At 39.6% G+C, this 23,652-nt stretch overlaps 1 protein-coding gene across 7 annotated transcripts in view; it reads right to left on the reverse strand.

Annotated features, from left to right (window-relative positions):
• Positions 1–23,652, reverse strand: part of MRPL1 (mitochondrial ribosomal protein L1) — a 140,269-nt gene that overhangs the window by 81,212 nt on the left and 35,405 nt on the right. For 5 of the 7 annotated variants that reach the window (XR_005382931.1, XR_005382932.1, XM_038582347.1 and 2 more), the window contains exon 3: positions 16,587–16,671. Coding sequence is in view for 5 of the 7 variants with exons in the window: in XM_038582347.1 (XP_038438275.1) it covers positions 16,587–16,671 (85 nt within the window). In the remaining 2 variants the exon portion in view is untranslated. Of the gene's footprint in view, positions 1–12,810; positions 13,514–16,586; positions 16,672–23,652 lie in introns of those variants that run through there. The other 2 variants (XM_038582348.1, XM_038582346.1) reach the window with 1 other exon arrangement.

Genomic DNA, 23,652 nt, shown 5'->3' on the forward strand with positions numbered 1-23,652 from the left:
ATTGAATAATTCGGTCTTTATTTACTTTTTTAAAAAATTTTATTTTTAGGTAATCTCTACACTCAACATGGGGCTCAAACTTACAAACCTGAGATTGAGTCACATGCTCTACCAACCGAACTTGGGAGGCACCCATGCTTCACTTAGTTTTAACTTAATCCAGTTCAGGATCAACAGAGTACGTTAGCTCTACTATTATGGAATATGATATACATATCCTGAATTTCTTTTTAAGAATTTAAATTTTATTCTCTATGTATATCTGAAATAGGACAAATGTTATTACCAATAACTTCATGAAGAATTCAATTAAGTGGGGTTAAGAAAAGGGATTATGCATAGGGAAAAGAGTATATTTAGATCCCTATCTCATACCACGCACACACTCAAAAATCAAATGTAGGTGGACTAAGGATTTACATTTGAATGACAAACTAAAGGTTTTCAGAATATAGGAAAGTATCTTTTTGACTGTTTGGGAGGGAACAATTTCACAAACAAAACCCAAAAGCGCTAGCCAAAAAGTAACTTATTAATGTTAAGAACATCTGTTTATTAAAGAAAATGAAAGGCAAGCCAAAAACTGGGAGAACATAATAGCAACCTATAGAACAAAGGATTAATATCCAGAATATGTAAGATCAACCCAATTAAAAAATAAAAGAGATGAACAGGCTAATTTTAAAGGAAACATAAACGGTACATGCATGTATGGGAAAATGCACAATTTCATTAGTAATCAGGTAAATATTAATTTAAAACATAATAAAATATCATTCCACAGTGCTATTTAAAGAGTGGTCAGTTGGCCTGTAAATCAAAATTACAGCAGCATGTAAATCAACCACATCACTAAGTATGTCATTTACTGCAGCTGACATCATTTTTTTCCACAAGAGTTCTTATGAAAAAGTAAAGAGTAAAGCAAGGAATGCTTTGATTAAATTGTGGACAGGTAACAGTTTCTAGGTGCGATCATTTAAGTAGCAATATTTTACATACATCAGATTGGCAACTTTTTTTTTTTTTTTAAGTCTGGAGTTGCTGAAAATGTTAAGTAAGGGTAAATTTTACACATAGTAAATAAAAGTATGAACTGGAATACCACTTTGGAAAATAAAATGGCATAACTCAATGAGCTGGGCATACATATATATATATATATATATATATATATATATATATCAGTGATGCAGTAATTCCACTTGTAGAAATATGCCCTAGAAGAACTCCTACACATGTGTACCAAGATACATGCCCAAAATAACAACATCATAATGTCAGGAGACTTCTGGGGAAGATGGCAAAGTAAGAGGTCCATAAGCTCTCCTCACCCCTGGGATACAACTAGATAACAACCAATTCAATGTAAATAACCCAGAAAATGCCCCAAAAGCTGGCAGATCAAACTCTCTACAGCTAAATGTAGAGAAGAGGCCAAGGCCACTTCAAAGAGGGGCTAAATGGACCTGCAAGGCTGTCCACAGGAGAGAGGGAGACCATGGACACAGAGAGGGGACAGAAACAGACCCTCACACCAAGGAGCCCACACAGGGAAGACCAATCTCCATAACATTTGGCTTTGAAAACCAGAGGGGCTGAATTTCAGTAGTTCTTAAGCAAGGCTTAAGACCTGGAACCTTACAAATCAGCAGGCTCATGGGAGAGACAGGAGGGAGAGACAGAAGGGAGGCAGGAGGACAAGAGGAAACTGAGTCCCTGCCCTTAAAGAGGCAGCAAAACAAAGAGTCCCCATGCAATACAGCACAATACAGCAGTTTGAAAAATGCCTGGGATGTACAGGAGGGAGACTGGTTTATATAAATCTCAGAGCATGTGCTGGAGAGGCAGGGATCCTTGAGAGACTTCTCCAGGAACAAAACTACTGGCAGTAACCATTTTCATGCCTTACCCCCAGCATCAACACACCAACACCTTTAGGAACCAGTGCATCATCAACACTTGCTACTTAACTTGCTAAGAGTGTGCCCTGTTCCCTGTTCTCTTTCTGACATGCCCCCACCAGCCAGCCCTCTGATCTGGGTCTCCTCTCACAACAGACCCATGCAAACCTTGCTAACACCATGCATCCCAATACTGAGCACTTCTGCAGATCTGCCCCCTCCAACACAACCTGTCTCAGTCTATATGGTGCTGGAGGTCTGGTCCTGTCAACTTGGTCCTTGCTGGCACCAAGCACCCTGCCCCCACATTCACCTATAGTTAGGTACTATCACATCTCTGGCAAATCCCTGATCTGACTCAACTTTAAGTCCAAGGTGGCCCCATACTAGCCCATTAATAACGGAGGGACCAAACCCTGCCCACAACAAGCCAAGAGAGCCACTGCAGATGACTGGACTGAAGGCAAACATGGTTCAGCCACAACAGCAGGGCACATGCAACAGTCACTGAAGATATGGTTGAAGTGCCAGGCTCTGGTGAGTAGGGGACATTGCACTGCAGCACACTACAGGACCTGTTCTCCATAAGGCTACTACTCTCAAGAGCAGAAGACAGCTGACTTTTTAAACACACAGAAACAGACACAGAGAGCTAGACAAAATGAGGATACAGATGAATATGTTCCAAGTGAGAAATAGAACAAAAATCACAGCAAGAGACCTAAATAATATGCCTGACAGAGAATGTAAAGTAATGGTCATAAAAATAATTCACTGGACTTGAGAAAAAGGTAAAGAATCTCAGTGAGGGGATCCCTGGGTGGCACAGTGGTTTGGCACCTGCCTTTGGCCCAGGGCGTGATCCTGGAGACCCGGGATCGAGTCCCACGTCGGGCTCCCGGTGCATGGAGCCTGCTTCTCCCTCTGCCTATGTCTCTGCCTCTCTCTCTCTCTCTCTCTGTGACTATCATAAATAAATAAAAATTAAAAAAAGGGATCCCTGGGTGGCGCAGCTGTTTGGCGCCTGCCTTTGGCCCAGGGCACGATCCTGGAGACCAGGGATCGAATCCCACATCGGGCTCCCGGTGCATGGAGTCTGCTTCTCCCTCTGCCTATGTCTCTGCCTCTCTCTCTCTCTCTGTGTGACTATCATAAAAAAAAAAAAAAAAATTAAAAAAAAAAAAGAATCTCAGTGAGGCTTTAACAAAGGGATGGAAAACATAAAATAAAACCAATCAAAGAACTCAATAGCTACAATTAAAAATATACTAGATGGAATAAATGGTAGTGACCTGTAGGATAGAATAATGGAAAGCAAATCAAGCTAAACAAGAGAAAGAAACATAATAATAAATATGAACATAGACTTAGGGAACTCAGTAACACCAACAAGCCTAATAATAGTCCCATTACAGGGATCCCAGAAGAAAAAAGGGGTGCAGAAAATTTATCTAAAGAAATAATAGCAGAAAATTTCTAAATCTGGGGGGCGGGGGGACAAAAATGCAGATCCAGGATGTATAGAGATCCCCTAACAAAATCAAACAAAGGAGGTCCACACCAAAACACATACGAATTAAAATGGCAAAAAGTAGTTGTTAAGAAAGAATTTTAAAAGCAGCAACAAGGCAGCCCGGGTGGCTTACTGGTTTAGCACTGCCCTCGGCCCAGGGCCTGATCCTGGAGTCCCAGGATCGAGTCCTGCATCGGGCTCTCTGCTTGGAGCCTGCTTTTCCCTCTGCCTGTGTCTCTGCCTCTCTCTCTCTTCCTCCCTCTCTGTGTCTCTCATGAATAAACAAATAAAATCTTAAAAAAAAAAAGGCAGCAACTGAAAAGTTACATATAAGGGAAACCCTATAAGCCTATCAGAAGATTTTCAGCACAAACTTTGCAGGTCAGAAGAAAGTGGCATGATAAACTCAAAGTGCTGAAAGAAAAAAAAAAAAAACGTGCAGCCAAGAACACTGTATCCAGCAAAGCTATCATTCAAAATAGAGGGAGAGATAGTTTCCCAGACAAACAAAAGTTAAAGGAACTTATGACCAAGTAAACTAGTCCAACAGGAATGTTAAAGGGGACTCTTTGAGTGAAAGGGAAAGACCATAAGTAGGAATAAGAAAAGCAGGAAACACAAAAGCTGTAAAAATAAGTATATCTATAAAAATCAGTCAGGGATTCACAAAAATAAAATGATGTAAAGTATGACACCATATATCTATAACATGGGGAGGAGAGAAGTAAAGAATGGATCCAAACTTAAGAAACATCAATTTAGACTGCTGTATGCAAAATATGTCATATAAAAACCTAACAGTAACCACAAATCAAAAACCAGTAATAGATATGCAAAAAGAAAAAAAATCCGGGGATCCCTGGGTGGCTCAGCGGTTTGGCGCCTGCTTTTGGCCCAGGGCGTGATCCTGGAGTCCCGGGATCAAGTCCCACGTCAGGCTCCCGGCATGGAGCCTGCTTCTCCCTCTGTGTCTCTGCCTCTCTCTCTCTCTATGTCTATCATAAATAAATGAATAAAATCTTTAAAAAAAAAAAAAGAGAGAGAAAAAAATCCAAGTGTATCACTGAAGAAAGCCAAAAAACCATGAGAGAAGAGAGAAAGAGAAGAAACAGAGAACTACAAACAATCATAAAACAAGTAACCAAATGGTAGTAATTACTTTGAATAAATGGACTATATGTTTCAGTCAAAAGACACAGAGTAGGGATCCCTGGGTGGCGCAGCGGTTTGGCGCCTGCCTTTGGCCCAGGGCGCGATCCTGGAGACCCGGGATCGAATCCCACATCGGGCTCCCAGTGCATGGAGCCTGCTTCTCCCTCTGCCTGTGTCTCTGCCTCTCTCTCTCTCTCTCTCTGTGACTATCATAAATAAATAAAAAATTAAAAAAAAAAAAAAAAAAAAAAAAAGACACAGAGTAATAAAATAGATTTAAAAAGCAACATGCATCTATATGTTGCCTATAACAAACTCATTTCAGACCTAATGACACATGCAGATTGAGGTATCTGGCTGGCTCAGTCAGTAGAGCATGTGACTCAATATCAGGGTCGAGCTGGAAGCCCACACACTGGAGTAGAGTTTACTACAAAAAAAAAAACAAAAAAACAACAACAAAAAAACAACCCCACAAATATGCAGAATGAGAGTGAAGGGATGGAAAAGCATTATCAGGCAAATGGAAGTGTAAAGAAAGGAGCAATATTTATACTGGACAAATAGACTTTAAAACAAAGACTGTAACAGGAGAAAAAAGGGGAACATTATATAATCACAAAGAGAAAAACAAAACAAAAAGATATAACGACTGTAAATATTTATGCATTCAACATAGAAGGACCCAATACATAAAGCAGCTAACAATAAACATAAAAGGAGTAATCAGTAGTAATATAATAATAGTAGGGGACTTTAACAACCCACTTACGTCAATGGATAAATTATTCAAATGGAAAAATCAACAAGGAAACAGTAGTTTTGAATGACACATTGGACAAGATATATCTAACATATTCATAACATTCCATTCCCAAACACCAAAATACACATTCTTCTCCAAAGCGTATGGAACATTCTACAGAATAAATCACATAATAGGCCACAAAACAAGTCTCAACAAAATCAAGAAGATTAAAGTCATCCCATTCATGTTTTCTGACCAAGACATTACGAAACTAGAAATCAACCCCAAGAAAAATCTGCAAAAAACACAAATACATGAAGGTTAAATAACATGCTACTAAACAATGAAAAGCTCACCAAGAAATCAAAGAGGAAATCAAAGAATACATGCAAATTAAAATGAAAACACAGTGGTCAAAGCCTTTGGAGGTGGAAAAGCTGTTCTAAGAGGAAAGTTCACAACAATACAGGCCTATCTCAAGAAGCTAGAAAAATCTCAAATAAAGAACCTAACCTTCTACCTAAAGGAGCTAGTAAAAGAAGAACAAACAAAACCTCAAAGCAGTAGAAGGAAGGAAATAATAGATTAGAGCAGAAATAAATGAAACTAAAAGCAAACAATAGAACAGATCAATGAAACCAGAAACTGGTTCTTTGAAAAGATCAACAAAATTGAGAAACCTTGAGCCAGAATCATCAAAAGAGAGAGAGAAAGGACTTAAACCAAAATCAGAAATGAAAGAGGTGGGCAGCCCGGGGAGGGCTCGGCGGTTTAGCGCCACCTTCAACCCAGGGTGTAATCCTGGAGACCTGGGATCAAGCCCCACGTCAGGCTCCCTGCATGGAGCCTGCTTCTCCCTCTACCTCTCTCTCTCTCTCCTCTCTGTGTTTCTCATGAATAAATAAATAAAATCTTTAAAAAAAAAAAAAAAAAGAAATGAAAGAGGAGAAATAACATCTGACATCACAGAAATACAAACCATTATAAGAGAATACAATGAAAAATTATATGCCAACAAATTGGACAACCTGGAAGAAACAGATAAAATCCTAGAAACATATAATCTATCAAAACTAAAACAGAAAGAAATAGAAAATGAACAGATTGATTACCAGCAATGAAATTAGTAATCAAAAGTCCAACCAACAAACAAACAAAAGTCCAGGACCAGATGGCTTCACAGATAAATTCTACCAAACATTTAAAGAAGAGTTACCTATTCTTCTCAAACTATTCTAAAAAATAGAAAAGGAAGGAGGGCAGCTCCGGTGGCTCAGCAGTTTAGCCCCGCCTTTGGCCCAGGGCATGATCCTGGAGACCCGGGATTGAGTCCCACATCAGGCTCCCTGCATGAAGCCTCCTTCTCCCTCTGCCTGTGTCTCTGCCTCTCTCTCTCTCCTCTCTGTGTGTTCTTATGAATAAATAAATAAATCTTAAAAAAAAAAAAAAAAGAAAAGGAAGGAAAGCTTCCAAATTCATTTTATAAGGTCAGCATTATCCTGATGCTGAAACAAGATAAAGACACTACAGAGAAAGAGAACTAAAGGTCAATATCTCTGGGCATAGATGCAAAAACCCTCAACAAAATATTAGTAAACTGAGTCTAACAATATATTAAAAAGCTCATTTACCATGATCAAGTGGGATTTATTCCTGTGATACAAGTTTAAATATTCTCAAACTAACCAATGTGATGCATCATATCAATAAGAAATAAAAAACAATAGTATCATTTCAGTAGATGCAGAAAAAGCATTTGACAAAGTACAACATCCCTTCAAGATAAAAATCCTCAACAAAGAAGATTTAGAGGGAACATACCTCAACATAGTAAATGCCATATATGAGAAACCTACAACTAACATCATCCTCAAAGGAGAAAAACTGAGAGCTTTTCCCCTAAGATCAGGAACAAGACAAGGATATCCATTCTCATTTATTCAACATAGTAGTGGAAGTCCTGGCCACAGCAATCAAACAGTAAGAAATAAAAGGATCTAAATCAGTAAGGAAGAAGTCACACTTTCACTATTTGCAGATAACATACTATATAAAGAAAACCCAGAGACTCCACTAAAAAATTACTATAACTGATAAATGAGTTCAGTAAGGTTGCAGGACACAAAATCAATATAGAAATCCATTGTATTTCTTTATATTAATAATGAGGTAGCAAAAAGAGAAATTAAGAAAACAGTCCCATTTACAATTGCACCAAAAACAATAAAATAAGAAGGAATAAACTTAAAGAGGGGAAAGACATGTACTCTGAAAACTAGAAAACACTGAAGAAAGGAATTGAAGATAACACAAACTAATGGAAAGATATTCCATGCTCATGGATTGGGATAACAAATATTGTTAAAACATCTGTAACTGCCCAAAGCAACCTACAGATTTAATGCAATCCCTATCAAAATACCAACAGCATTTTTCACAGAACTAGAAGAAATGATCCTAAAATTTGTATGGAACTACAAAAGACCCTGAGTATCTAAAGTGATCTTTTTTTTTTTTAAACTTTTTTTTTTTTTTAATTTTTATTTATTTATGATAGTCACACAGAGAGAGAGAGAGGCAGAGACACAGGCAGAGGGAGAAGCAGGTTCCATGCACCGGGAGCCTGACATGGGATTCGATCCCGGGTCTCCAGGATCGTGCCCTGGGCCAAAGACAGGCGCTAAACCGCTGCGCCACCCAGGGATCCCTAAAGTGATCTTGAAAAAGAAAAATGAAACTGGTGGCATCTCAATCCCAGATTTCAAAATATACTAAAATCTGCAGTAATCAAAACAATATAGTATTGGCACAGAAATAGACACATAGACCAACAGAAAAGAATAGAAAGCCCAAAAATAAACCCATAATTAATGGCCAATTAATCTTTGTCAAACTAGGCAAGAATATGCAATGGGAAAAAGAAAATCTCTTCAACAAATGGCACTGAGATAACTGGACAGCTATGTGCAAAAGAATGAAACTGGACCATTATCTTACACCATACACAAAAATAAATTCAAAATGGATTAAAAACGTAAATGTGAGGGGTGTCTGAGTGGCTCAGTCAGTTGAGCATCCAACTTTTGGTTACAGCTCAGGTCACAATCTTATGGTTATGGGATTGTGCCCAGCACAATGCTCAGAGGGAAGTCTGCTTGAGATTCTATCTTTTCTCCCCTTCTCATTGCCTTTCCCCCTGCTCAACCTCTAACTCTAAAATAAATGAATAAATCTTTTAAAAAAAAAAAAAAAAAAACCTAAATGTGAGACCTGAAACCATAAAAATTTTAGTGGAGAGAACAGGCAGTAGTTTCTCGGACATCAGCTGTAGCAACATCCTTCTAGATGTATCTCCTGAGGCAAAGGAAACAAAAGCAAAAACAAACTACTGAGTTGACATCAAAATAAAAAGCTTCTGCACGGCAAAGGAAACAATCAACAAAACTAAAAGATGACCTACTAAATGGGAGAAGATATTTTCAAATGACATATCCAATAACAGATTAGTATCCAAAATATATAAAGTACTTACAAAACTCTACAAAAAAACAAATAATTCAATTTAAAAATGGGCAGAAGACATGAAGAGACATTTCTCCAAAAAGACATGGATGTCCAACAGACTCATGAAAAAATTCCCAAGATCACTCATCATCAGGGAAATATAAATCAAAACTATAATGAGACAGCACCTCATAACCTGTCAGAATGGCTAAAATCAACAACACACAAAAGAAATGTTGGCAGGGATACAAAAACAAAGCAACCTCAGGCACTGTTGGTGAATGTAACCTGGTGTAGACACTGTGGAAAAAAGTGTGGAGGTTCCTCAAAAAATTAAAAATAGAAAAAAAATTACCATATGATCCACTAATTCCACTACTGGGTATTTACCCAAAGAATATGAAAACACTAATTCAAAAAGATACATGCACTTCTCTGTTTACTGCAGCATTATTATAACAGCCAAATTATGGAAGTAGTCGAAGAGTCCATCCATCAATCAATGGAAAAAGAAGATGTGGGATTGGTGTCTGTGTATACACACACTATGAAATATTACTTAGCCATAAAAAAAGAATGAAATCTTGCCATTTGCAACAGCATGGATGGATCTAGATATTATAAGTGAATGAATCAGCCAGAGAAAAACAAATACTATATATTTCACCCATATGTGGAATTTAAGAAAAAAAAAATTAAAAAGAGAGATAAACCAAAAAAGGAAAAAAAAGACTGCTAACTATAGAGAACAAATAGATGTTACCAGAGGGGAAGTGGGTGGAGGGATGGGTGAAATAGGTGAAGAGGATTAAAATACACTTATCATGATGAGCACTGAGCAATATATAGAATTGCTGAATCACCATATTATATATCTGAAACTAACACTGTATGTCAACTATACTGGAATTAAAATAAATCATCATTCATCATCATCATTATCATCATCATATCTTTGTAATGGCAATACTGCAGAAAAGAACCCCAACATTTGGATCCCTGGGTGGCGCAGTGGTTTAGCGCCTGCCTTTGGCCCAGGGCGCGATCCTGGAGACCGGGGATCGGATCCCACATCGGGCTCCCGGTGCGTGGAGCCTGCTTCTCCCTCTGCCTATGTGTCTCCGCCTCTCTCTCTTTCTCTGTGACTATCATAAATAAAAATTTAAAAAAAAAATTTTTTTAAAAGAACCCAAACATTTACCTACAGTAGAATGCATAAATAAATTGTGGTATATTTCTATAATGGAAAGCTAGAGAAGAGTAAAAATGACTACACTATGTGTTATATGGATAATTTCACAAACATCATTTTGAACAAAAGTTCAAAAGATTTGAAAGAAATGAGAAAATCAGTCACACAAATTTCTAGAAAAAGCGTTCAAGCCCACCCCAGTTGGAAGAAAAAGTTGTCCCAAGGCAGAAATGTTCTTGGTGTTGATTAGGGCAATGTGACTAGAGAACACAGAGTAAGTAGAAAGGTAGCTGGAAAAGAGGTCAGAGAGGTAACCTGGGTGAGTGGGTGAGTAGGGGGGATAAGGCAGGTGTGAAGACCCTAGGCCAGTGCTGTCCAGTGGAAGTAGAATGTAAACTACACGTATATTTTTAAATTGTCTAATAGCCACATTAAAAAGGGTAAAAAAAGAAACCAGTGAACTTAATTAATAAAATTAACATATTACAGCTAATAACTCAAAACATTATCATTTCAACATGTTATCAATATAAAAAAAAACTCAGGTATTTTACCTTTTTTGGTACTAAGTCTTCAAAATCTAATATGTATTTGTCACACTCAATTTAGATTAACCACACCTGAAGTGTTCAATAGTGGATAACAATATGGACAACACATCTGTAGACCATTCTAAAAACTAAGAAAAATGGGGAGGTCTTACAGTTTTGAGAATAAGAGTAACATGATTTACTCTTTTGAGAACATAGTGAATGCCAGGTGAGGAACTGTAATGGCATGCAAGGTAGTTGCTATAGTGTAGTGAGGACATAAATTTTGGATTTATTTTGAAGGTAAACCAACAAATTTGTCAACTATTTTATGTGAAGTGTGGGAAAAAGAGAGGGAATTGTGGACATGCTTTTGGCCCAAACAACTAAGAGGATGAAGTTACCATCAAATGAGAGGGGGAAGACTGCAGGCTATGAGTCTGATTTCAGACAAGTGTTAAGTGCTAATGAGACATACAAGTGGAGACCTAGAATTGGCAGATAAGTTTAAGAATCTAAAGTTCACAAGAGGGGAAACCCTGTCAAGACCCCTCCCACTTCTGAGAGCTTTCTCTCTATCTTTGCTTAATAAACTTCTATCCCTTTACTCACTAACTAACTAACTAAAGTTTACAAGAGGCCCCAACCATAGATAAAAAATTGAGAGCCATTAAGACATAGATAATAGCGAAAGCCAGGAAACTTGGATGAGATCACTAGAGGAATGAATTTACATACAAAAGACATGAGGATTGGGGGACACTTAGGTGGCTCAGCAGTTGAGCGTCTGCCTCAGGGCTTGATCCTGCGGTCCCGGGATTGAGTCCCGTGTCAATCTCTCCCTGCATGGAGCATGCTTCTTCCTCTGCCTGTGTCTCTGCCTCTGTGTCTCTCGTGAATAAATAAATAAAATCTTATAAAAAAAAAAAAAGACATGGAGATTAAAGATGGGTTCCTGGCTCCTGAGGAATTGCAAGGTAAGAGACTGGGGAGAGGAGGTGGAACTAGCAAAGTAATGTGAGAAATGACAGGTGAGATAAAAAGAAAATTAAAGAGAGGAATGCCAGAAGCCAAGAGAAGAAAACGTGGCACGAAGAAAATGATAATCCTCAGTTCTCTTTTTGGTTTGTCTAATACAGTGTTATTTCTGTCATACATGTAGAAAATACCATAAGTCTCTTTTCAGTAAAGATACATTTTCTGGTTTGGTCACCACTCTTTTAAACAACTGTCCCCAACACAGAATCCTGTCTTGACGCTAAGCATTCCCAAAAGAAGCTCAAAGAGAAAAAGCAGGATGTAGGTTAAAAAATAAAAAAATAAAAAAAAATCTCTAGCCTAGGAGTGGAGCTTCAGTTTTGCCCCTGCCATTCACTAGTTATATGAGCGCTACCACATACTTTAACGGGATCAGTTTATTCCTCTGTAAAATAGGAGTGATGCTGGCTGCTGTCTTCAACTAAAGAGCTACCTTAATCAATAACAATATGTATCGGTGCTTCAAAATCACAAAACAAAAATTAAAAAGCACTGTACCAAAAAAAAAAAAAATTTTTTTTTTTTTGTACCAAAAAAGGGCCGTCCTCCTAGACCATGAATTGTGGAGTTTACTAAGTCCGGAAAAGAGCTACTACCAAGAAGTAGGACACAATTAGTCTCCCAATGATAAATGTTGATGCAGATTGAACTGATCAAAGTAGGAACTTCCCAGATGATGTATTTCACATGTATCCATTGTACCTGACTACGTGACAGACGTGGTTTCTAATTTATTTCCCGGTCCTACTGACACCTAAGCAGTCACTTCAAATTCCTTTAAGAATCACAATTGCCTGCAGCGATGAACTTCCGCAAGCGCCAGCGAGCGTTCCGAAAGGTGTTGGAAGTTCACGGTTGTGGATCACGTAAACGTACCACCTTTTCCACACCAGAACTCACGTCTCTTATGGAATTCTCCCACGCAGCCCACACCCCAGTGCTGGAGGCAGAACCGCGTCTTCACCCCGGGGCGGGCGGGCGGCTCCGGGGGGGGGGGGGGGGTAGCAGCGCACACCCCGTCCCACTCCAGCCCGGGGGTAGGCGGCTCCAGGAAGGAGCGAAACGTTTGTGAAACCGTTTGTGAGCAGCAACAGCCCTCTGGAGAACCTAGAACTCCAAACAACAGGAAGCCTTCGAGCCCCCCGCGCAGACCCGTGCCTAGGAGGGTCTGGCTCACCGCAGAATACCAGGGCTACTTCCCCCCAAGCCCGGATAACGCATTGCTTTACCTCGACCGACGCATTTCATGGCCGCCGCCATGTTGACCATTCCGGATTGTGTCGACGAAATCGGTCCTACGCTTCAACTTGCAGGAAACTTAAAAAGGGTTCCTCTCCGGAACGGACAGAAGGGTGAGGATTAAGAAAGAGCGAGAGGAAAAGGGGCGGAAACCAGAAGAAGCTTCACACCGGCAGGGAACCTCGAACCCCCCGGGTCCCCCCCGCCCCGGTGGCGGTGTTACAATCGGGCTTCCGTGCTGGCCTCCCGTGCTAGGACCCTGTGCTTCATGGTTCCGGGAGGACAGCTTAAACCACCTGCAGAGAAATCTGCCCTTCATGGAAAATACGGTCTTGTTCGCGTTGCTCTCTTTGACTCAAATGTACTTAGAACGATAATTTAATATATCGAGAGAGTACCCAGCAAAGCATGAAAAAACAATCTGAGGAATCTCACCAGTTTCTATCGGCCCATTTCCGGCCTTGGGAAGACTTTAAAATGGCGGGCGTCCCACCCACTAACAAAACTCTCTTTTTGTCTCAACTAGAGACCAGCGTGGTCTTAAGGTCATCTTCACCTCAATCAGCTCGACGTGTTCCTTCTGCCGGCAAGCTGGCCCATTAGGGTCAACTGAATAGCACTTGAAAGATTTATAGAACACCTCTAGTTTTAAAATGGGAGATCTTGAGACCTACGCACAGGTTATTAGGACTCAAAAAAAAAAAACCAAAAAACAGTGTCCTTTCCATCAGTCAAAGGTGTTGTCAGCATAGTTTAATCTTTAAAAAAAAAAAAATCTGATCATAGTTTATATCCCTTCCTAGTTTTGTGGGGGGTTTTAAAAAGATTTTACTTATTTATTCATGAGAGACACATAGAGGCAGAGGGAGAAGCAGGCTCCATGCAGGGAGCCCTGGATCCCAGCACCCTGGGGATCAGGACCGGAGCCACCCAGGTGCGCCCCACCCCCTTCCCCCCTTCCTCCAGTAGCTACCTCCAGAGCTCACTTCTAGCTCCTGCTTATCTCTCCAGCCTCAACACCAGGCCAACACCTCTCTATCCCTACACACACACACACACAAGCTCTCTGGCCATTCCAATGGCCAAAATTTACTTCGATGAAGCTGCCCATGAGAAGTTGAACTGATCAAAGTGGAACTTCCCAGATGATTTATTTATTTCACATGTATCCATTGTACCTGACTACATGACAGACGTGGTCTCTAATTTATTTCCCTGTCCTATTAACACCTAAGCAGTTACTTCAAAAGGTCCATACCCACTTACGACCGGTATACACACAAATTCAAAGAACTTGGCATCTGCCTTTATAACTTTCGTCCCTTTCTGTCTCCTTTTCTTTTCTCCTTCCTTTTCACAAATACATGACTGTTTGCCATGTGTCAAGCAATGTGCTTGGCCACGCATGGAGGCGGCAAATGAAACCAACATAGCCATGGCCTTCATGATCCTTAAAAGCCAATTTCACTTGAGGGTAAATTCAACAATTAGGGCAAGTTTGCCAAATCCATTTCCAGACAAAAAAAGGTGATGAGGGGATCCCTGGGTGGCGCAGCGGTTTGGCGCCTGCCTTTGGCCCAGGGCGCGATCCTGGAGACCCGGGATCGAATCCCACATCAGGCTCCCGGTGCATGGAGCCTGCTTCTCCCTCTGCCTGTTGTGTCTCTGCCTCTCTCTCTCTCTCTCTGTATGACTATCATAAATAAATAAAAAAAATGTTTAAAAAAAAAAAAAAGGTGATGAAAGTGCTTTTCCATAGCCTCCACAACTCCCCATTCCTATACCTAAAGTAATCTCACCCCCACTTGTGTACTTCTTTGTGTCTCCTGTTACAACAAGATAATTTAAACACCTGCGTGGTTCGCCGTTGGTTCCCTGCGGGTTTGAGAGCTTATTTTGGTTTGGCCCCTTTTCCTCAGAGTAACAGGCAGTATGGCTTGCAGTAAAGCAGTGTCCTGTAGTGGTGCAACTTATCCGACTGCCCACTTTGACCACCAGGACTTTTTTTTCTTTTTTTTAATTTAAATTCAATTGGCTAGGGCACCTGAGTGGCTCAGTGGTTGAGCAGCTGCCTTTGGACTCAGGTCATGATCCCCAGGGTCCCAGGATCGAGTCCCACATTCAGGCTCCCTGCATGGAGCCTGCTTCTCCCTCTGCCTATGTCTCTGCCTCTCTGTGTCTCTCATGAGTGAATAAATAAAATCTAAAAAATAAATAAATAAATGCTATTTGCCAACATATAGTATAACACCCAGTGCTGGGCAGCCCTGGTGACTCAGCGGTTTAGTGCTGCCTTCAGCCCAGGGCCTGATCCTGGAGTCCCAGGATCAAGTCCCATTTCAGGGCTCCCTGCATGGAGCCTGCTTCTCCCTCGGCCTGTGCCTCTGCCTCTCTCTCCCTGTGTCTCTCATGAATAAATAAATAAAATTAAAAAAAAAAAAAGTTCTCATCCCATCAAGTGCCCTCCTTACTGCCTGTCTCCCAGTCATCCCATCCCTCTATACCACCCCCCTTCTCCAACCCTTTGTTTCCCAGAGTTAGAAGTTCTCTCATCATGGTTTGTCTCTAATTTTTCCCCATTCAGTTTCCCTCCGTTTCTCTTATAGCCTCTTTCACTATTTCTTATAGTCCACATATGAGTGAAACCATATGATGATTGTCTTTCTTCAATTACTTACTTCACTCAGCATAATATCCTCTAGTTCCATCCACATTGAAGCATATGGTAGGTATTTATCCTTTCTGATGGTTGAGTAATATTCCGTTTATATATAGACCACATCTTCTTTATCCATTCATCTGTTGAAGGACATTGTGGCTCCTTCCACAGTTTAGCTATTGTGACCACCAGAACTTGATGGTATTAGTCAGATGGGGTTCAGAGTCCATTTATTTATATATAACAATACATAAAGAGATTATTTAGGGGTGCCTGAGTGGCTGTCGGTTATGTGTCTGCCTTTGGCTCAGGTCATGATCCGGAGGTTCTGGGATAGAGGCCTACATCAGGCTCCCTGCTCAGTGAGAAGCCTGCTTCTCCCTCTCCTTTCTCCTTGTGCTCTTCTATCTCTGTCTCTCTCTCTATCTCAAATAAATAGTTTTTTTTAAAAAGAGGTTATTTAGTTTGAAACTTATTAAAAACTACAAAAATCCACACTCTGAAATGGGAACTCCAAGCCCCTCAATATTTAATATGTAATGAAGTTCTAACTAAAGAAGGCCAGTAACCTTTTGGTTAAGTAATGGTGCTCTGGAGCCAAACTTTCTGGGCTTCAATCTCAGTATCATCACTTACCAGCTATGTAATGTGGGACAAGTTGCTGTACCTCTTTGAGCCTGGGTTTTCTTAATCTGGGATACAGGGCTAATGAGATAATTTATGGAGGTACTTACTATAGTACCTGACACAGAGTAAACACTCATTACATGTTACAATGTGTCAGTAGGAGGAACCAGTGAGAACTCTTAACCAGGGAGGCAAAATGAATAAGCTGTTCTCATACCTTCTTTTCCATTATCTGCTTATTTCTTAATACAATACATTCTGATACACATATGATACATGGACTAGGATGTCCCATTCTTTATATCAGAACTTTCATTAGTATTTGTAGAAAGTGTTTATGTACTTCCTTATGGTTCACTTTAAACACAACTTTTCCCAGTTGATTTCTAGGAAGGTTTTATACTTTCCAGGAGTCTTGGCAACATGCCAGCCTCCTGCCTGCTTGGCTAACTTCCCTGGGAGAGGTTTCTAAATACTTGCCTGGCTCTGCAGTTCTCTTGATCTTGCTCTCTTTCTTCAACCATCTTTCAGTTGTTCTGGAAACTCTTGCAAGAAGAGTTACTTCCTATTTTGGGTTCAAGTTGAAAATGAATTATTTTATTGAACAAAAATAAGGAACTCAATGATATTTCCTACTTCAATAATAGGCATCAGAAGCACCCAGATTAAATCACCCAGAGTAAAACAGATTGCTGGGCTCTAGCCCCCAGAGTTTCTGACCCAGTAGGCCTGGGTGTGGCCCATGAGTTTGTATTTATAATAGGTTCTCAGGGGATGCTGAGAACTGGTGTACTTGTCCAGAGACCACACTTTAAAAACCACTCCCTATGTAATAAATACCATGACACATTTGCATCCATACCTATCATTAATGTGGGGAGGAGTTGTTTTGTTTAACAATTTTATACTCAATATAATATAGGCAATAAAAGCATTAATTCCTGTATGTGATATGTCTCTAGGACCTGAATCTACCCAGTCTTATCTTCTCCTCTATATAGAAACTGCTATTCCATACTTCGGTTTTAGCTCTAAAACTGTCCAACTGCCAGCTGGGAGAATTTCTGGTCTCTGCTTATTTGTCCATCTGGATTTTAAGTATCACCTAGACTGCCTTCCCTCCTTTTGTTTATTGCAGACTCAGATTATTTTTTTATAAAGAAATGTCTATCTAGAATAATTATTTCTTAATCATAAGGTGGAAAAGTTTGTGAGGAATTAGAACTCATTTTATTTTGCTTCACATCTACCTCAATATGGGAGTTGCTGTGTCCCACAAACCCTAGGAGACATTTTAATTCCAGCTTGAATTAGGAGATTTAAAACTATCCAGTGGAATGCTGGTAAATGTTTAACAACCGGCTCTCCGGTACAAAAGAAACAAATTTGTAGTAGTTACTCATTTCTGTGGTATAAATATTCCCACAATATCTGGTTTCAAGCTCCCAAACATAAAATCAACCAATTCACAAAATTCGGACAATTTAGCACTTGGTTCTCACATGGCTATAACACACTATTGGAAGTTTCCTAGTAAAAGCCTTTGATAACTTAAAAGACCTGAACCAAACTAACCTATCCTAGAGCCACACTTCTCAAACCTCAGTGTGAATACAAATCACGTGGGAATCCTGTTAAATTGTAAATTCTAATTTAGTAGGTCTAGGGTGAGCATGAGGGTCTAATTTCTAACATGCTCCTAAGCAATGTTGATGGTGCTGGTTGATGAACCACATTTTGAGTAACAAGTTCCTAGAACACATCCTAGAATAAAATTTATATTTCTATCATTAGTCTCAAATAAGAATCTTTTGAATAGGCTGTCTTCCTTTCTTTTTTCTTTTTTTTTTTTTTTAAGATTTTATTTATTTATTCATGAGCAACACGGAGAGAGAGGCAGAGACCTAGGCAGAGAGAGAAGCAGGCTCTCTGGGAGCAGAAGGCAGACGCTCAACTGCTGGGCCACCCAGGTGACCCGAGGCTCTCTCTTCTTAACACAGAATAAACTGAAGTGGATTCCCAAATTTCTGGTTATAAACTCCATGACCTCCATCTTTCAGGAGAGATACTAGAAGTATCAGTAACTCCTTGCACCACAAATATCTGTTTCTGGTGGAAACTTCCCCCTCCCATATATAAAAACAAAAAATTCCCCAACCACAGCTATCTGGACCAACTGAAGCCATCTGACCCAAGGAAAGTCCTTCCATACTATAGCTAGTGATCTGGCTTGAAAAAAGCTGGGCCAATCCTTTTTCTCATGAAACTGGAATTGAAGAAAATGAAAGATGGAAACATATAGGTGGGAGAATTGAGCTGTAAGGTCACGTGTAGATTCAGGGCCAGAGAAACTTTGAAAGACAAGCTGAAATTCTTAGCAGAAATGGCAATGAACAGAGTTACATGAAGCCAGTCAGTTTCCAGAATAGACTAGAACGAGGATGCGGGGGAAAGCAGAGCTATCATGAAGAGATCAGCCGCCCCAGAGAGGAAGACAGCAGATGCAGCCTCAGTTCCTGTTACAGTTTCCGTCAAGTCTGCTATATCACTATCCCTCTCCCTGCCTTCTTGTGAGATCCCTATCTACCACACATAGCCCCACAATAACATGTTTTCTTGAGCTTGTATCAGTGAATTTCTGTATCTCCTAAATAAACAAAGAAGCAAAAAAAAAAAAAAACCCTAATTAAAATCTTGGAACTCTAGTTATTCTGGCTATGATGCACGAATTGGCAGCTCTCTGCCAGAATCAGCAGCGAAGCCTTAATCATAGAATCTCAGAGTTTGAAAACCTTTTGAGGTTTTCTATCTACCTGATATATAAACTCTATCTGTAATTCTCTGCTTAAATCTAGGGTGGCAAAGTCTTGAATATCCTATAAGCTAGTTCACTCCAATTTTGGACGACTCTCATTGTTAAAGCTCCTCCCTATGTTAAAGCTGAAATCATCTTCCCTCTAACTTGGACCCAATTGAACCCTTTGGGTCAATTCCATTTTCCAATTTCATTACCACATGGCAAATCCACATTCCTGGTATTCAATGACAGCTGTCATGTCTCTTATGTCTTCTCACTTAGCTGAGTATGTTCATATTCTTACCCACCCACAGTTCCTCTTTTCCAGGCATTGTGAGAAAAATTTTCATTTTCCTAGGAGGCGTACCAAGCATATACTCTAGGTGGCCTGTGCCTCTCTTAAATATAATCCCAAGACTGAACAAAACACTCCAGAGGAGAAAGGAGCATCACTCCTGGAAAAATTAACATAACCTAAGATTGCAGCAACTTGTAATGGCTTCACTTAGTACATTGTAATTCCTTTGCTTTTCCTCATACCACAAGTATCCAGATTTGAGCTAAACCAAAAGGTAAGGTTCTTTTTGATGGACTTCTTGCTTTAAGATTTCTGTATTTTAGAATACCTCTGTCCAAAACAAACATAATGCAAGTCACATATGTACTTTTAAGTTTTCTAGTAGCTACATTGAAAAAGTAAAAAGACACAAAATTATTTTTAACAATTTGTTTCACTCAATATATTCATAATATCAATTCAATATGTAATATAAAAAATATTGAGATATTTTACATTCTTTTTTTATACTGTCTTTGAATTTCTTTTCCTTTTTTTTTAATTTTTATTTATTTATGATAGGCACACAGTGAGAGAGAGAGAGAGGCAGAGACACAGGCAGAGGGAGAAGCAGGCTCCATGCACCGGGAGCCTGACGTGGGATTTGATCCTGGGTCTCCAGGATCGCGCCCTGGGCCAAAGGCAGGCGCTAAGCCGCTGCGCCACCCAGGGATCCCCTGTCTTTGAATTTCTATATTTATTTTACATGTAGAGCATATCACAACTAGGACTAAGTCCATTCCAGGTGCTCAATGGCCACATATGGCTACTACATTACCACGATTTTAGAAGAATAATAATAGCTAACATTTATTGAACACTTAATGTGTGCCAAACTCTTTTAAAGGGTTTACATAATTTAACTGTTTAAATCTTCACAACAGCCCGATAGGATAGGCACTATAATTATTCTCATTTTACAGATGAAGGAACAGAAACACTGAGAAGTTAAGTAACTTGCCCAATTAATAAGTAGTCAAATTGAGATTTCAACCCAGGATGCCTGGCTCCAGAGACTTCATTTTTAACCACTATTAGACATGCATCACACACATACTTCATGCTGATACATTTAGGGATCTTGCTTAATTCCCATTTTATAGATGAAGTAACTGAGGCCCCAAGAAGTTAATAACTTGCCAAGGGCCACACAGCTAGTGTTAGAGCCTAATATCAGCTCAGTATATTTGATCACTGCACCCTCTTCCTGCTTCACTGTCCTGAAACTCTGATGTTTAAACATACATACACCCATGACTCAATATTTTTGATGCCGATGTTTCAAATTAGAAAATGGCCAGATAATATCAGAGTGTGTGGGAGAAGGTAAATAACATGTGAGCACATATGTATTATTTTTTGATCTTCAAAGCCAAGCGTGCAAGTCACAAGCACCAACAAAACACTAATTAGAGTTAATTTTTATCTTCAATGCATGCAGTGGTAAAACTTGCTTGAAATATTTATCTAAATATGGAAATGTGGGTTTTTTAAATTTATTTTTAGGATCCCGTTTTACCCAACTTTTTAAAAACTTTGTTTTAAAGTTTATTATTTTAGAAATCTTTACATCCAATGTGGAGCTCGAACCCATGACCCCGAGATCAAGAGTCACATGTTCTACCGACTGAGCCAGCCAGGCGCCCCTGGAAATGCATATTTTAAACATTTTATAGCTCTAAGAAAAGTAACAATCCAACAAAGCAATTCTCAGGAAAATGTTTTATTTTTATTGAAGAGCGTACCCAACCCACAAAAGTAGGCTGTAAGTAACTGAAAGGATGTGACTCTCTTCCTCTCTTTTGTACCGTGTGGCTTTATTGTTTTTGTAGACTCAGAAGTGAACTGGACATTTTGTTGTTGCACTTTTTTCAGATCCTGTATTTTTTTTTAGATAAGGTTGAACTGAAGCTGAGTTCAAGCCCCAGCCTTAGGAGTTAATAAGCTCTTTCTCTGTCTCCAAACATCTACTTTTTACTACTTCAGGAAATGAGCCCAAGGGTTTTAGGGAATCTTGAGAATTATTTCTTAGTCATTTTATCTGAAAAATATTGAGTCTAAATACTCCAATATTGGGAAGCCTGTGTGGCTTAGTGGTTAAGCGTCTGTCTTTGGCTCAGGGCCTGATACCAGGCTTCCAGGATCGAGTCCCATATCGGACTCCCTGCATGGAGCCTGCTTCTCCCTCTGCCTGTGTCTCTGCCTCTCTCTCTGTCTTTCATGAATAAATAAATACAATCTTTTAAAAAAATTAAATAAATACTCCAATATTCATCCATATACAGTAACATCTCCATCCTTGTCTAAATTATCTTATTCCATCTAACAAAGTTTCTGTTGTTGCAACTGGGTTAGCATTTGTCTTCTTCCCTTAGTAAACAAGTGATAGAGGTAGAAGAGTAGTGGTATGAGAGAGATGGGGAGAGAACGAGACTCAGAGTAGAAGAGCCTTTAATAATCAAGGAGCCAGAGGTTCAGGTCACGCTTTCCTGACATGGCCAACCCTAGCAGGTTATATCCCCACTCAGCGCTGTGGTCTTTCCATCTGAAAATAGGGATGACAACATTTTTGTGGCATGTGATTCTCCATTGCACTTCCTTAGCTTTGGTTACATCTTGTTAAGTTATGCTAAACAACTATGAATAATTGTTAAGGATTAATTTTTAATGGACAAATAAAAGATGCTTCTGGCTCATCTAGGAGAGATGACAGAGCTCTAACCCAAGGAAACAAATCAAAGCAAACATAGATCAAAGAGTTATCCAGGGGTCCAGGGAAGTAATGAGCATCCTAATCCATCAGGAAAAGTAGATTGTATTTAGAAAAATTAATGAATTTCTCCAAAGGTCAAAGGAAAATAGTAATGGCTGGGAATATAAATAAAAATAGATGGGCTCCTAAATAAAATTTATCTTCAACTGTAATAATCCAGGTTCTAAAACAGATTGTACCACCAAAACTGATATAAAGCATGTGATTCTTCAAGAAACCACAAGAACGCATTGCTTTTCTGAACTCTCTCTAGAAGGAGGGCTGCAGAAATTTAGAGAGAGTAAGATGCTCTGGTTCCCAATGCCCCACTATCAGAAGAGACCCAGAACCTTTCGTGAATGACAGCGAGTGGGGATTTTTGCAGTGTTACCACAACTCCCCACTTCTAGGGCACCCAGAATAGAATCAGGAAGTAGCAGCTGTGTAATCGAAGGACTGCACTTAACCCAAGCTGTGTGCATCTCGAGATTCAGATACCTGTCAAGCAGACAGAAGAGTTGCAGGGTGTGTTTGGCTCTAAGGAGCTATTCATGTAAGGGAGGTGAGAGCATTTGAAGGATACAGCACCTATGTGGAAGAGAAGTAATCCTTAGGGCCCTGTTTCTGCCCAGTGCCTTTCAAGCATTACTGTTACAACCTGGGCTGGAAGACACAAGAAAAACATGTAAAAGAGACATTTTGCTGAAACCACTTAGAGCCCCATGAGCATAGGGCTTGTTGTTTATGGGAACCAGATCAAAAGAGGACATGAGAGAAATTCTAGAATGCAGCATGCTACAGTCTGTGACATACTTGGGACACAGATAGCTTTGATGGCTTTGGCACCTTTCTTACACACAAAAACTAACCAAAAGCAGCAGAAGAGGACAAAAAGGGCAGACACAATGCAGTAGCATATGTGTTTGGGACCACTCAATGCGACACTCCCTTATAACAACCAGTGCATTTGTCCAGAGTTCAAGAATACTGGAGGCATAGAGCCAATCATTATTAGTGGGGTCTTAAAGGCTAAGAAATATCAAGGCTATATAGTTCACCATTGGTCTGGAAAACACCAGTGGCATGTAGAGAGCCATCTCAGAATAATGCAAGCAACTATGATTTTTTTTTAATAATAATGTCGCCCACTTATGAGGTTTGTTAGGTCTCATCCAATGTTTGATTTTTCCTAGATTTTCTTTGGCCAAGGTTAGCAGGTTTCTTTCCTTACATCTTTTTATAAAATATCTAATTCCAAATTACAGATTGAAATATGGCACACTGTACCCTGCATCTTGACTTAGTATCAGTTGAATTACAGTTGGCCCTTGAGCAATATGGGGGTTAGAGGTGCCAATCCCCTGTAGAGCCAAAAATCCATGAATAACTCTTCACTCCCCAAAAACTTAACTATTAATAGCCTACTGTTGACTGGAAGCCTTATGGATAACATAAGCAATCGATTAGCAAATATTTTGCAGTTATATGTATTATATACTGTATACTTACAGTAAAGTAAACTAGAGAAAAGAGAATGCCACTAAGAAAATCATATGGAAGAGAAAATACATTTATAATACTATACTGTATTTATTGAAAAAAATTTGCGTATAAGTGGAACCATGCAGTTCAAACCCATGTTGTTTGAGGGTCCATTATA

Source organism: Canis lupus, chromosome 32 (assembly GCF_011100685.1).
Source record: "Canis lupus familiaris isolate Mischka breed German Shepherd chromosome 32, alternate assembly UU_Cfam_GSD_1.0, whole genome shotgun sequence".
Classification (NCBI taxonomy): domain Eukaryota; kingdom Metazoa; phylum Chordata; class Mammalia; order Carnivora; family Canidae; genus Canis; species Canis lupus.